Source organism: Thamnophis sirtalis, unplaced genomic scaffold (assembly GCF_051295495.1).
Source record: "Thamnophis sirtalis isolate CommonGarterSnake01/CBP01778 unplaced genomic scaffold, rThaSir2_p1.2 scaffold_14, whole genome shotgun sequence".
Lineage (NCBI taxonomy): Eukaryota > Metazoa > Chordata > Lepidosauria > Squamata > Natricidae > Thamnophis > Thamnophis sirtalis.
The window spans coordinates 44,105,461-44,118,105 of NW_028261394.1; the positions used below are offsets into that span (position 1 = coordinate 44,105,461).

At 42.5% G+C, this 12,645-nt stretch overlaps 1 protein-coding gene across 8 annotated transcripts in view; it reads left to right on the forward strand.

The window, feature by feature from the left end:
- The window catches only part of CHD9 (chromodomain helicase DNA binding protein 9), a 48,274-nt gene extending 37,077 nt beyond the window's left edge, over positions 1-11,197 (forward strand). For 4 of the 8 annotated variants that reach the window (XM_087728823.1, XM_087728828.1, XM_087728829.1 and 1 more), the window contains 8 exons: positions 301-464; positions 1,389-1,661; positions 2,692-2,860; positions 4,752-4,891; positions 5,599-5,820; positions 6,156-6,284; positions 6,736-6,840; positions 7,586-11,197. In XM_087728823.1, the coding sequence (XP_087584949.1) occupies positions 301-464; positions 1,389-1,661; positions 2,692-2,860; positions 4,752-4,891; positions 5,599-5,820; positions 6,156-6,284; positions 6,736-6,840; positions 7,586-8,449 (2,066 nt within the window). In that variant the 3' untranslated portion in view covers positions 8,450-11,197. The remainder of the gene's footprint in view (positions 1-300; positions 465-1,388; positions 1,662-2,691; positions 2,861-4,751; positions 4,892-5,598; positions 5,821-6,155; positions 6,285-6,735; positions 6,841-7,585) is intronic. The other 4 variants (XM_087728825.1, XM_087728830.1, XM_087728824.1 and 1 more) reach the window with 3 other exon arrangements.
- The last annotated feature ends 1,448 nt before the right edge of the window (positions 11,198-12,645 follow it).

The following is a 12,645-nucleotide window of genomic DNA, read 5'->3' on the forward strand; positions in this document are numbered from 1 at the left end:
AAATGGTGATAAATCAAGGAGTACCTATCCCAAAAGTGCTTTCCCCAAAGTTCTGAAGAAGTTTCTCAGATGAGAAGTGAAACGCTTCCAAGGAAGTCCAGTTGCCTTTTGGAAAAAGCACTTTTGGGACAACCACGACCCGAATGGTTGACTATCTCCGTAGGCATTGAGGACTATTTCTATGTACTTCAAAATTGAGCGGGAGGAAGTGCTAGGAAGCGTCTTGTGTAATTGTGCCCGTCAAACCTCTGCATAGCAGAAGGGCCTGTGTTGTTACTGATTATCTAAAATTTCCTCCAGGGGAAGGGACGCCTCACCTGAAAGCATACGATGAGGAAAGTGTAGCTTCCATAAGCACGGTGCAGGACGAAACCCAGGACAGTTTCCAAATGAATAACGGAACACCAAATTCTAATTGTATCTTGCAAGGTGGATATATGTTAGCTGCTTCTTACTGGCCCAAGGTAAAGTTGTAGCCAAATGCTTACCGTACTGTCATGAAATGGAGATTGAAATATTTTCACTTCGGATTAACAGTCACGTGATTTTTGTTGTAGTTTAAAAAAAGAAAACAGAGTTGGAAGGGACCTTGGTGGTCTTCTAGTCCAGGGGTGTCAAACCCAAGGCCCGTAGGCCGGACGCAGCCCATGGGGTGCTTAGATCTGGCCCACGAGGCCACCCTGGATGCAGTGAAGGACCGGCCCGTGTGCAGCCCTTCCAGGCTCCGCTTTCACTGGCAGAGGGTTGCCGGAGGCCATTTTCGCTGGCGGAGCTCTTGGGTCAACACAGGTGCCCTTGACATGAGTGATGTCAAACTGGCCATGCCCACCCCAGTTCCCCAAGGTCAAACACAACCCTGAATGCAGCCTTCAATGAAATTGAGTTTGACACCCCTGTCGTAGGCCCACCCCCTCCTCAAGCAGCAAGGTGCGGTGGGTAGAGTGCAAGTACTGCAGGCCACTTCAGCTGACTGCTATCTGCAGTTCAGCGGTTCAAATCTCACCGGCTCAGGGTTGACTCAGCCTTCCATCCTTCCGAGATGGGTAAAAATGAGGACCCAGATTGTGGGGGCAATTTGCTGAATCTGTAAACCGCTTAGAGAGGGCTGAAAGCCCTATGAAGCGGTATATAAGTCTAACTGCTATTGCTAACTTATTGCATTTCAGACAAATGGTTTTTAGTAACATTTGTGCACTTTTGTCCCCTTGACTGAGTACACTCTGTAATTTCTCCTAGGGTAGTTTTATGGTAAAATAGGAAAGAATTTCCCCTAAACCGTTTGGAGTCATCCTTTCTGTTGGTTGTTACACACTGATTTGTTTGCGAGTTGCGTTAATCCTGAGAGAGGTGAATGTGAAATTTCTAAGCAGCTTCCTGTTGGTTTTTAGGATCGGGTTATGATTAACCGCCTGGATAGTATTTGCCAAACAGTCCTGAAAGGTAAATGGCCTTTGGCAAGGAGAAATTACGAGACCAATCCCGTGGCTTCCTTCTACACCACCAAACTCCTAGACAGCCCAGGTGCCGCTGCAGACTACAGCGAGCCCAGCATCCCGACTCCTCCAAGCGCAGACGTCAAAGAAGAAAGCGACCAATCAGCACAGATGTCAAAGGTGAAGAAGCATGTGCAGGAAAAGGAGTTTACAGTGAAAATCAATGACGTATGTTTATTTTTATTGCCCTAGGGCCTGATTGCGATTGCGGTGTGCAGCATGCTTTACCTACAAGTGGCTGCCTGCTCTCAATCTTACTTTCTCCGCCTAAATACTTGCGGGTATTTTGGAGCAGCGATTTTGGAGTCTTTGCCGCCCCCCCCCCCTTTTCTCTCTTTTGAGAATCTCGTTTTCAAGACCCAGCAGCAACATAGCATCATTTCTTGCTCTTTTGCAGTCTTTGCTGATGAGTTGCTTCCTTGAATGGCCTTTCTCAATGCTTTTTTTCTGGCGCTGTAATTACTTTCCCAAATATGGCATCTTTTATCTTAGAATTATCTTTTTTTTTTTTCAAAAAAAAAGGGAGTTTTCGATGAATTACAATTTCAAATTAGCAAACCATCAGAATAATGTCCGTAGCTCCTTAGGGTTTGCACACTGGAGTTAGCAGGTAACACACAGACGAATTAATTCAACCTCTTCCAGCTTGGTCTCTCGATATATCTATGGATCTCCACTTTGATTGCATATTTATATAAGTCGTCTAATGCATTTGATATTGAAACTGGCTAAATGCAATTGTAAACACGGGCAGTCCTTGACTTACGGCCACAATTGAGCTCAAAATTTCTGTTCCTAAGTGAGAGAGTTGTTCAGTGAATCACTGCAGTTGTTAAGTTAGCAAACGCGGTTGTTTAAGTGAATTGGGCTTTCCTGTTGACTTTGCTTGTCAGGTCACAAAAAGGGGATACACTGGAACTGTCACAAATAGCCCCCCAGTTGCCTGAATTTTGATCATGTGACGTAATGCAAAGTGTGAAAAGAGTCATCCGTCACTTTTTTCAGTGCCGTTGTAACTTTGAATGGTCACTGAATGAATAGTTTTAAGCCAAGGACTACCTGTATCGTCATGTGGGGTGATGGTGAGGGGCCTGGACGTAAAATTCTGCATGTAAATCCTAAACAGCGGGGGGGGGGGGGGGGGGAATACTTCCTTCCTTCCCAAACAAATCGGCTAACTCTTACATTTGCTTAACAGGAAGGTGGTTTGAAATTAATTTTTCAGAAGCAGGGCCTTTCTCAGAAAAGGCCATTTGAAAGCGAAGATGGCCTGTTAGGACAGCAACAGTACCTCGCCAGGCTACATGAACTCCAGAACGCGTCAGAGACCAGCCTTGCCAATTTCCCAAAGTCTTTGCCAGAGTCGGGTAAGGCCCAGAGCGATCGGGGAAAGTGGTGGAAGGGCAGCTGTAACTTTTTATTGCCCTGTTTTACAGTCGTTTCATAGGATATCAAATTGTGAAAAGGAGGCTTCGTAAAGCTCAGCTGAATCATAATCTCTGATCACTCTAAACACTTTGTAGCATTTGGAAAGTCCCACAGATTCACTGATTTTTTATAGTTTCAGGCAATATAAAGTACTATATGTTCTCTCCCTCTCTCTTCCTCCCTCTCCCTCTTCCTCTCTCCCCCTCCCTTCTCCCCCTCTCTCTTCCTCCCTCTCTCTTTTCTTCCCTACTTCTCTGTCTCTTCCTCCCTCCTCTCTCTTTTCCTCTCTCACCCTCTTTCCTTCTCTCTCTCTCTTCCTCCCTCTCTCTTTTTCTCTCTCCCCCTCCATTCACTCTTCCTCTCTCTTCCTCTCTCTCTTTTCCTCCCTACATCTCTGTCTCTCTTCCCCCCTCTCTTTTCCTCTCTCACCCTCCCTCCTTCTCTCTCTCTTCCTCTCTCTCTTTTCCTCTCTCCCCCTCCCTCCTTCCCTCTCTCTTTTCCTCCCTCTCTTTTCCTCCCTACTTCTCTCTCTTCCTCCCCCCTCTCTTTTCCTCTCTCCCCCTCCTTCCTTCTCTCTCTCTTCCTCCCTCTCTCTTTTCCTCCCTATTTCTCTGTCTCTCTCTTCCTCCCTCTCTCTCTTCCTCTCTCCCCCTCCCTCCTTCCCTCTCTCTCTCTTCCTCCCTCTCTCTTTTCCTCCCTACTTCTCTGTCTCTCTTCCTTCTCCCTCTCTCTTTTCCTCTCTCACCCTCCCTCCTTCTCTCTCTCTCCCTCTCCCCCTCTTTGTCTCTCTCTCTCTCACACACACAATTCCAAAGTGGGCTTGACTAGCGTGATGGAACTTCAGTGTTATTACTAGTAGCGAGCTAATGGGTTTATTATCTCTGTGCTACTTTGGTGTCAAGGCTAACTTTTCTTTGAACTTTCTCAGCTTCTTTTATGTGGCCAGCCACCAACTTTTACTTTCTGCCTTGTACACCCTTACTATTTTTAAAAATGGGTGCAGCTTGCTCCTGCATTTTTTTAAAAAAAAATTTATGTAACTACCAGTGTACGTAGCGCTATATGAGTCAGCATGCTTGTAAAATAACTGACATAGAAAAACAGGTGCAAACCACACCACCGAGACAGCCAAAGTATTGTCGATGTTGAAAAGATCCTTGGTGTGGCTAAACCTGTTGACATGTATCCCCCCCCAAACCCCCCCCCCCCCCAAGAGGCACCAATTCAATCTAACCCATAACGGCTAGAATATTGTTTTTTTTAGTGTAATGCCAAGCCTGGCACCCCAGAAAAAAAACTGGAAAATGAAAAGCTGATTCTACAAGTAATTTTTGAAAATGTTAATTTTAAGTTCAGATTTATATTCTTGCTTCCTTAATCACCCCCTGCAGCAGTCAGATTATTCTGGAAAAAGGCTGGGCTGATAGCAATAGCAATAGCAGTAGACTTATATACCGCTTCATAGGGCTTTCAGCCCTCTCTAAGCGGTTTACAGAGAGTCAGCATATTGCCCCCAACAATCTGGGTCCTCATTTTACCCACCTCGGAAAGGATGGAAGGCTGAGTCAACCCTGAGCCGGTGAGATTTGAACCGCTGACTTGCTGATCTAGCAGTAGCCTGCAGTGCTGCATTTAACCACTGCGCCACCTTGGCTCATACATACAATGATTTGCAGAAAAAAAGTGCTACCCTCACATTTCTATGTTTTAGACAGCCACTTGCCAAGTCAATTGAATCTCCCAATTATTGTTGCTGTCACAGATTCTGTCTGGAAGTTTGATCAGTTTTGTTTTTCTTTCAGCTGATCATTTTATCTTCCATTTCATTAGGAACCTCTAAGCAGTCGAACGCTTGTGCAAATGGAGTAATTGCTAGCGATCAGCCAGCCGTGAAAAAGAGGAGAGGAAGAAGGAAAAATGTGGAAGGGGTTGATATCTTGTTTTTAAATAGAAGCAAAACGCCTAACCACGTGAGTAAATCTGGGCTGCTATTTGAAGCCAATTGAAATGTTAATTTTGAGAGCTTTTGGCATCCTAAGGCTGACCAGAAGGAATTCGGGAATGCGCAGCATAACTATGTCATGTTAATTTTGGCATTAGCCCTTAGGGAAAAAAAGATGCTTCATCCTCAACTTTGGGTTTGTCTTGTGTGTGTGTGTGTGTGTGTGTGTGTGTGTGTATGCGTGTGTGCGCACACGCATGCTTATGGAGGAGATTTTTACATTTGCAGAACTAAAAAAACAAATGTGTAAATTATTGATGGTTTCAAAATCGTATCCAACCCATCGCGACCCCATGGACAATGTTCCTCTAGGCTTTCCTGTTCTCTACCATCCTCTGGAGTTCATCGAAGCTCACGCCGACTGCTTCGGTGATTCCATCCAGCCCCCTCATTCTCTGTCGTCCCCTTCTTCTTCTTTTGCCCTCCGTCTTTCCCAGCATTAGGCTCTTCTCCAGGGTGTCCTTCCTTCTCATTAGGTGGCCAAAGTATTTGAGTTTCCTCTTCAGGATCTGGCCTTCTGAAGAGCAGTCAGGGTTGATCTCCTCTAGGACTGACCGGTTGGATGCAGTCCAAGAGACTCACAGGAGTCTTCTCCAACACCATAGTTCAAAGGCCTCAATGTGTAAATTACAAAATGCCTTTCCTCGTCTTTATAACCTATTTATTTTCTTCCAGGTTTGTCATGGCGTTAGTACCCCTCAGGTTGGTTTAGGCATAATGCCCCCTGTTCCGTTTGCACCATCGCAAGGCCTGTGTGATGCAGAAAGCCCCGTTCCAGTTATTAATTTAAAAGATGGCACAAGGCTTGCGGGCGACGATGCCCCTAAGAGAAAAGATTTGGAAAAATGGCTCAGTGAACATCCTGACTATGTCGAAGATTTAGGAGCCTTTATCCCCGTGAGTAGTTTTACTGGTATGATGGAAAGCAGTGGGGTGGAGTTTTTTTGGGGGGGGGGCACCTCTGATGTGGTCTTTGAATTTTCCCTGCCTTCTGTGTGATTCACATCTCTCAGTGTAGATGTTTTAATTGTAAGCAAGTATAGACACACTTGGGTTTTGCCTAGCTTGGAACTATTTAGCTTACCAAATGCATTATGCTGCATAAATAGGTACTCTGCATTTAAGTCCCAGTGTGATTTAGTTCCATCCTACAGCCTGGAAATACTTGAAAACAGATTTGAGAGCATTTCGTGAACCATTTTTAAAAAAAAATATATATTCTTGAATAACAGAAAATGCAGCTTCACGAAGGAAGACCGAAACAAAAAAGGCATCGTTGCCGCAATCCCAATAAGCTGGACATCAATAGCCTTACTGGGGAAGAACGCGTTCAGCTGATAAACAGAAGGAATGCTAGAAAGGTAATTGCTTTGCTACAATGAGATTATATCAGCACAAATAGTTGCTAGGCTCTTTCAATACAGGTAGTCCTCGACTTACGAGCAAAATTGAGCCCCGGATTTCTGTTGCTCAGTGAGACATTTGTTTTGCTCCATTTTACGACCTTCCTTACCATGGTTGTTAAGTGAATCTGGCTCCCCCATTGACTTTGCTTGATCAGAAGGTCGCAAAAGGGGAATCACGTGACCCTGGGACACAGCAACTGTCGTAAGTACATGCCAGTTGCCAAGTGTCTGAATTTTGATCAAACCCCCATAGGGATGCTGAAATGATCATGTGTGAAAAACAGACAGAAGTCACTTTTCTCACTGCTGTTGTAACTTTGCGAACGCTCACTGAATGAATTAAGTCGAGGACTACCTGAATGTAATGCAAGTAAAGTGAGAAATATCCTCCTCGTTTCTGTTACAGGTAGGTGGTGCCTTCGCTCCTCCGCTGAAAGACCTCTGCAGATTCCTGAAAGAAAATTCTGAATATGGTGTAGCTCCTGAATGGGCAGATGTTGTTAAACAGTCGGTGAGTGTAATAATAATAATAGGTATTCCAGCAGCTGCATCGGAAGATTAACTGAATCATAGAAAATCCTTTTTTTTTAGCTGGTTGAGAAAAGCTTCGCAAAAATCTTGAGCCTTACTTGCTCTGCTGAGAAAAGTAACAAACAGCCATAAAAAAAATTCCTTCTAGGTCTTAAATTGAGTTACCTGAAAATGACATTGACTTTCCTTGAAGATTACTGAGCGAATAGGAATAGAAATAGAAATAATAGAAACAGAAATGAGTAGAGTAGAGAATATAGAATGGCATGGCATGGATTGGAATAGAGGAGAGAAGAGAGAGTAGAGTAGAGTAAAGAATATAGAATGGCATGGCATGGATTGGAATAGAGGAGAGAAGAGTAGAGTAGAATAAATGGAATTGGAAGGGACCTTGGAGGTCTTCTAGTCCAACCCCCTGCTTAGGCAGGAAACCCTATCCCATTTCAGACAAATGGTTATCCAATCTCTTCTTAAAAACTTCCAGTGTTGGAGCATTCACAACTTCTGGAGGCAACTTCTGTTCCACTGATTAATTGTTTTAACTGTCAGGAAATTTCTCCTCAGTTCTAAGTTGCTTATATGGATAATAAACGTAACTTTGTATTAGCTTAGTGTTTCTTATTTTACTTATTGTGGTGTTGCATTTAACTGCACCGAATTGTGATGCAGAGCAGACAGTGGCGCGGAATAAAATTTTTCATATTTTTTTCCCCACTACCCACCAGGGATTCCTTCCAGAAAGCATGTTTGACCGCATTCTCACGGGACCTGTCGTACGAGAAGAAATCAGCAGGAGAGGAAGACGGCCCAAAAGCGAAATCGCCAAGGCAGCGGCTGCGGCTACGTCGGCGGCAAACGTTCCAGTCGCCCCTTTGCTGACCAACGGGCTACTTCCGGGGGTGGATCTCTCAACCCTGCAGGCCTTACAGCAAAACCTGCAAAACTTTCAGTCGTTACAGGTGACCACGGGTTTAATGGGAATATCTGCCGGTCTGAACACGGCAGGAGACGCGAAAAACATGGCCGCCGTCTTTCCCATGTTACTTTCAGGAATGGCTGGTTTACCAAATTTGCTCGGCATGCGAGGACTCCTAACCAAGTCTACTGAGCCTGCTCCCGAGGAGAGGAAAGGGCAGGACCCCAGAGAGCTGGACGGAAAGAAAGAGAGGACAGAAAGCTCACATGCACATAATGGTGGAGAAAACTCCGTCTCCGGTTCTCCTTCGACCTCCTCGGCGGCCAGCACCACGGCCAGCTCCTTAGCTCTTAACCCTTTACTCTTGTCCAATATACTTTACCCAGGAATGCTTCTCACGCCAGGCCTTAATCTCCATATCCCAGCTTTGTCCCAATCAAATATTTTTGATGTACATAACAGTGAAAATCATGGCACAGGCTTCACCAAGCCTCTGGGAGAAAAGGAAGAAAATTCCAGGGTTCCGGATGAAGAAGGCGGCAAGGGGGAAACCGAGCCGAGCTCTCGCAACGGAAACAGCACAGACGAAGCTTCGGAGAAAGCAGACGCTTCTTCCGGCTGTGACAGTACGTCCTCCTCGGAGGAGGATTCAGACTCCAGCGATGAAGACTGATTTCCCCCTTCCCTCCCCCCAGACTCTGCACTTAAATTATAAACTGGTTTTCAAGTTGTTCTTTCATTATTTTGTTGTAAATAACACAGTGTTTGCGTGAGTGCATCAGTAATTTACTGAACCGAACATTTCAGTATTGTTTAGAAGTGCAAACTGCTTTAAAAAACAAAACAAAACATTTTGCATGTAATATTTCTTGAGGTTCTTTTAGTTCCTGAAAATTCTGTGTGTACTATCAAAATATACACAATGGTGTAAAAACGAGGAAAAAAAAATTACAGGAAAAAGGCATTATAATTTTGAGTTGGGGGTGGGGAGTAATTTTTTTAAAAGAAAGCTTAGGAAGAGCTGTATATTTAATATATTTGCGGTGAACAGTTCTTTATGCGCATTATTGATTTAATCTGAATATAGTTTTACAGCCTCCTTGACACTTATAATTTACAGATCAAAACTCAGCAATAATTTGGGCAGCTAATGAATGTCATGAAAGCTGTAGAATCTACATCACCATCCATTGCTTTAATTCTATGGAAATGATCTGGTGTTATAATGCACTGTTGATGTTCCCAGTTCAGGTACAACTGTGTTTGAAATAAAATAAAATAAAAAGTTTCCCATTCAGCCAATGAAATTGGCTACTTGTTACCTCAGCTGAGTTAGTTTAGAAAGTTTACATTGGTTTCTCTGCTTGTTTTCCTATAATGCTTCGCTTTTTAAAAAGCCTCCTGTTGTGTGTTAAAATTTGGCAAGGGAAGTTAATCGTTACCAGTTGCACTCTTTTTACTTCTAGCAAAGGGAAAGCTTTTATTTAAATATTATCCCCTTTCCTGTCTTCAGCACCCTAGGTACTGATTTTAAGTTTCGCTCCATCTGCAGCCTTCATGTTGAGGCGCTGTATCCACATGTCGAAATAACTCAGAAGTGCCACTCTAAACACTGCATACGTCACGTACGAGGATTAGCATCCTTGCAAAGTTAAGACTCTTCTCTCTGTTTGTCCAGGTTTCTATTTCGTCTTTGTCATTTAACCTCTTGTAGTTACCAGTTCATAATGGTAAGGGGAAATGTAGACATTTTAAAAATCTCACATTTTTACGGACTTGAGAAATATATATGTATATTCATGTATGTATGTATGTATGTATATGTGTATATATATATAAATATACATACATATATACATACACACACACCCACACACATATATATATATATATATATACATACACGTGTGTGTATGTACACACAAACACACATATTCATCCCCTCCCCCCAAAAAAATCAAGGTTTAGGGTATATTGGATAATTATAATAATGCTGAGTTGCCCTGTAACTTTTAAAGCACTTTTAATGATAATGTGAGAAAAGTATACCATGAAACCATGATATAAACAGTGCTTAAAAGCGTCTGTTTGAATATAAATCCTTAGAACTTTACTATGTAGAATTAATCTTAACATTTGAAGTGTGGTAGGATTTATTATTATTTTTATTATTTTTTTCTGAAGCTGCTATTACTCTGACATGGTAGAATCATAGATTCACACCATATGGTGGAACTGACTGAGATGAAGTGTGAGATTGCGTTAATCTCATTTGAGGTCCAAAATAGGCAAAAAAATAAAATAAAATGTTGATGGAATGGATAAAACGTACTGGCAGTATAGTCAATGACAAAACCTCTTCAAAAGGGAATAATTTAACAAAAGCTGTATTTTGATATGGTTCTATATGCTTGCTTGTACAGTAAACAAGACTGTGTTGGTTTTTTTTACCAAATCTTTATCAATAAAAACAAAATTTGTACATGCAAAATCACAACTCCCTTGGGTAGAAGGCAGTATTACATGTAATTTACAGAGTTATAAAAGCATCATTTGAATTGTGCTGGTTATTGTATTTCCCCCTCAGAATAGTATGACTTGTTTGGTCCTTCATACAGTGTCTTAGCAATAGTCAAAACATGTCAGGGGAAAGGGGTAGCAATTTTTCATCATGATTACTACATATTTAATATTTCGCCCTTTGTAATATAGCACTTTTGTTTCTTGTATGTTATCCACAATATAGCCAAAGTTTTCCAAACACAATTGTTGACTTAGTCAATGAGTATTTCAATAATACCACTTTGTACCATCCCCCGCCCCAACATACCTGCCCCCTGAAAGAAAACCCTAAGCATAATTTTTAATAAATTTATGAAATAAAGTATTTTCCTAATTATGGTGAAGTGAATTTGCTTACCATTCTAGTGATCTTTGTCTACAATAAGGCAATTTTACAGTTTCAGCAGTATGAATACAAAGTAAAATTTGTTTTTAAATCAGTATCAGTTGCAAGAAGAGAAGTACGCACTCTTGTCAGCTAAAACAATATGCAAGTGTGGCTGCATAATGAATTGTTAAGAATCTTCATTAGAATTACATTAATACTGAAATTTCAGTACAAATATCCAGGATGGTGAAGAAGTGTATGTTGGTAGTGACTAAAATAACTTTAGTTGTTATTTGCCTTGTATTCCTATTCTTTGTTTTGGGCTTCATGATCTGTCTTAGTCCTGTTTTATTTTCCTTGAACATTTTGCAATATTTGCCAGTTGTGTTCTGTGTAGTCTGAATTTGCTTTCTTGTAGTTGAACAAGCGTCTTAAAAGTTATTTGTAATTTATTGAATTACTTTCTATGATGTTCTATAGAGCAAATGGAAGTTTAATTATTTTTTATTAAACATATTCTTTGACAACCCATGATGTTGGTCTCACTACATTGAAAACACCTTTTTGTGACACACCTTAGTTGTCACACAACGTAATAAAAATTGACAACAAGATAATTCTGCATGCATTTTGAAGGAATCAAACGCGTCCAGCCCAAGAATTATTGGAGGAAGTTCTTGACAAAGCAAGATTGCAAATACATGACAGTTCCCTTCAAAAGGTGTACGTTCTGTGAGTTTCCAGTTACATGCTTGGGATTTAGCTAGAGGGAACACTTGTCTAAAAAATGTCCAGAAATACATTGAAATAATTAAGTGATCATGAAAATCAGATGGGCAACATCTGATTTTTTTTACTTCAATATCTAGGTTGTACAGCTTCCAGGATCACTGCCTTTCCACTGGCCACATCCACTTCTGCCATATCCAGATGTTGGCAATCCTATTTTTGTCAACAGCTGCATGAAAAAGTGCTGCTGAGTTTTCTCCAAACCAGACCCTTAGGTTTTGAAGCCATGATGTTCTTCTTCTTATAAGAGCCAAGGTGGCGCAGTGGTTAAATGCAGCACTGCAGGCTACTGCTAGATCAGCAGGTCAGCGGTTCAAATCTCACCAGCTCAGGGTTGACTCAGCCTTTCATCCTTCCGAGGTGGGTAAAATGAGGACCCAGATTGTTGGGGGCAATATGCTGACTCTCTGTAAACCGCTTAGAGAGGCCTGAAAGGCCTATGAAGCGGTATATAAGTCTACTGCTATTGCTATTGCTTCTGCCTGGACTTCATTTGCCTTCGATCTTTCCCTGGAGGATTAAGTGAAGGATGCCGTATTTTTCTGGGTGTCTCATCACATGTCCAAAATATTTTAACTTTTTATTGTCTTTGACTTTGAAAGTCTTTGGCTTTGTTTATCACAAAAGATGATCACATAACCCCGGGACTTTGCAGCCGTCATAAATATGAACCCATTGTCAAGCATTGGAATGTAAATTACATGACCCTGGGGATGCTGCAAGGGCTGTAAGTATGTGAAAATGGCCAAACGGTGCTTTTTTAACTGTCATAACTTCAAAAGGTCACTCAATGAACTGTTCTAAATCAGGGACTACTTGTAATAAGATCCTTTCGGTCATTGGTGGATTTGGCCTCACCTGAACGGCATCCGAGACAGGTGTGGGAGGAGCCAACCTTGCAGGCTATATCCAATCACGATTAAGTTTGATAACAAGCGGCGGTCGTTCCAAAGCATCCTTGAAGGAAGCCTGGACTTCAACTCCCAGAATTCCTCAGGAATTCTCTCCTGCGCCCCGCCTCCGAACCTGAACAGGACCCCGCTGATTGGCTTGAACGCTTCCCCTCCCACCCAATGGGAGAGGCCGCGAGGGGCGTGGCCGGCGGCGACGAGGGAGGCGGGAACCAAGCTCTGCCCCCTCTTCCCCCAGACGCACGCACACAAACAAGCCGCGGCGCAGGCGCAGTGCGG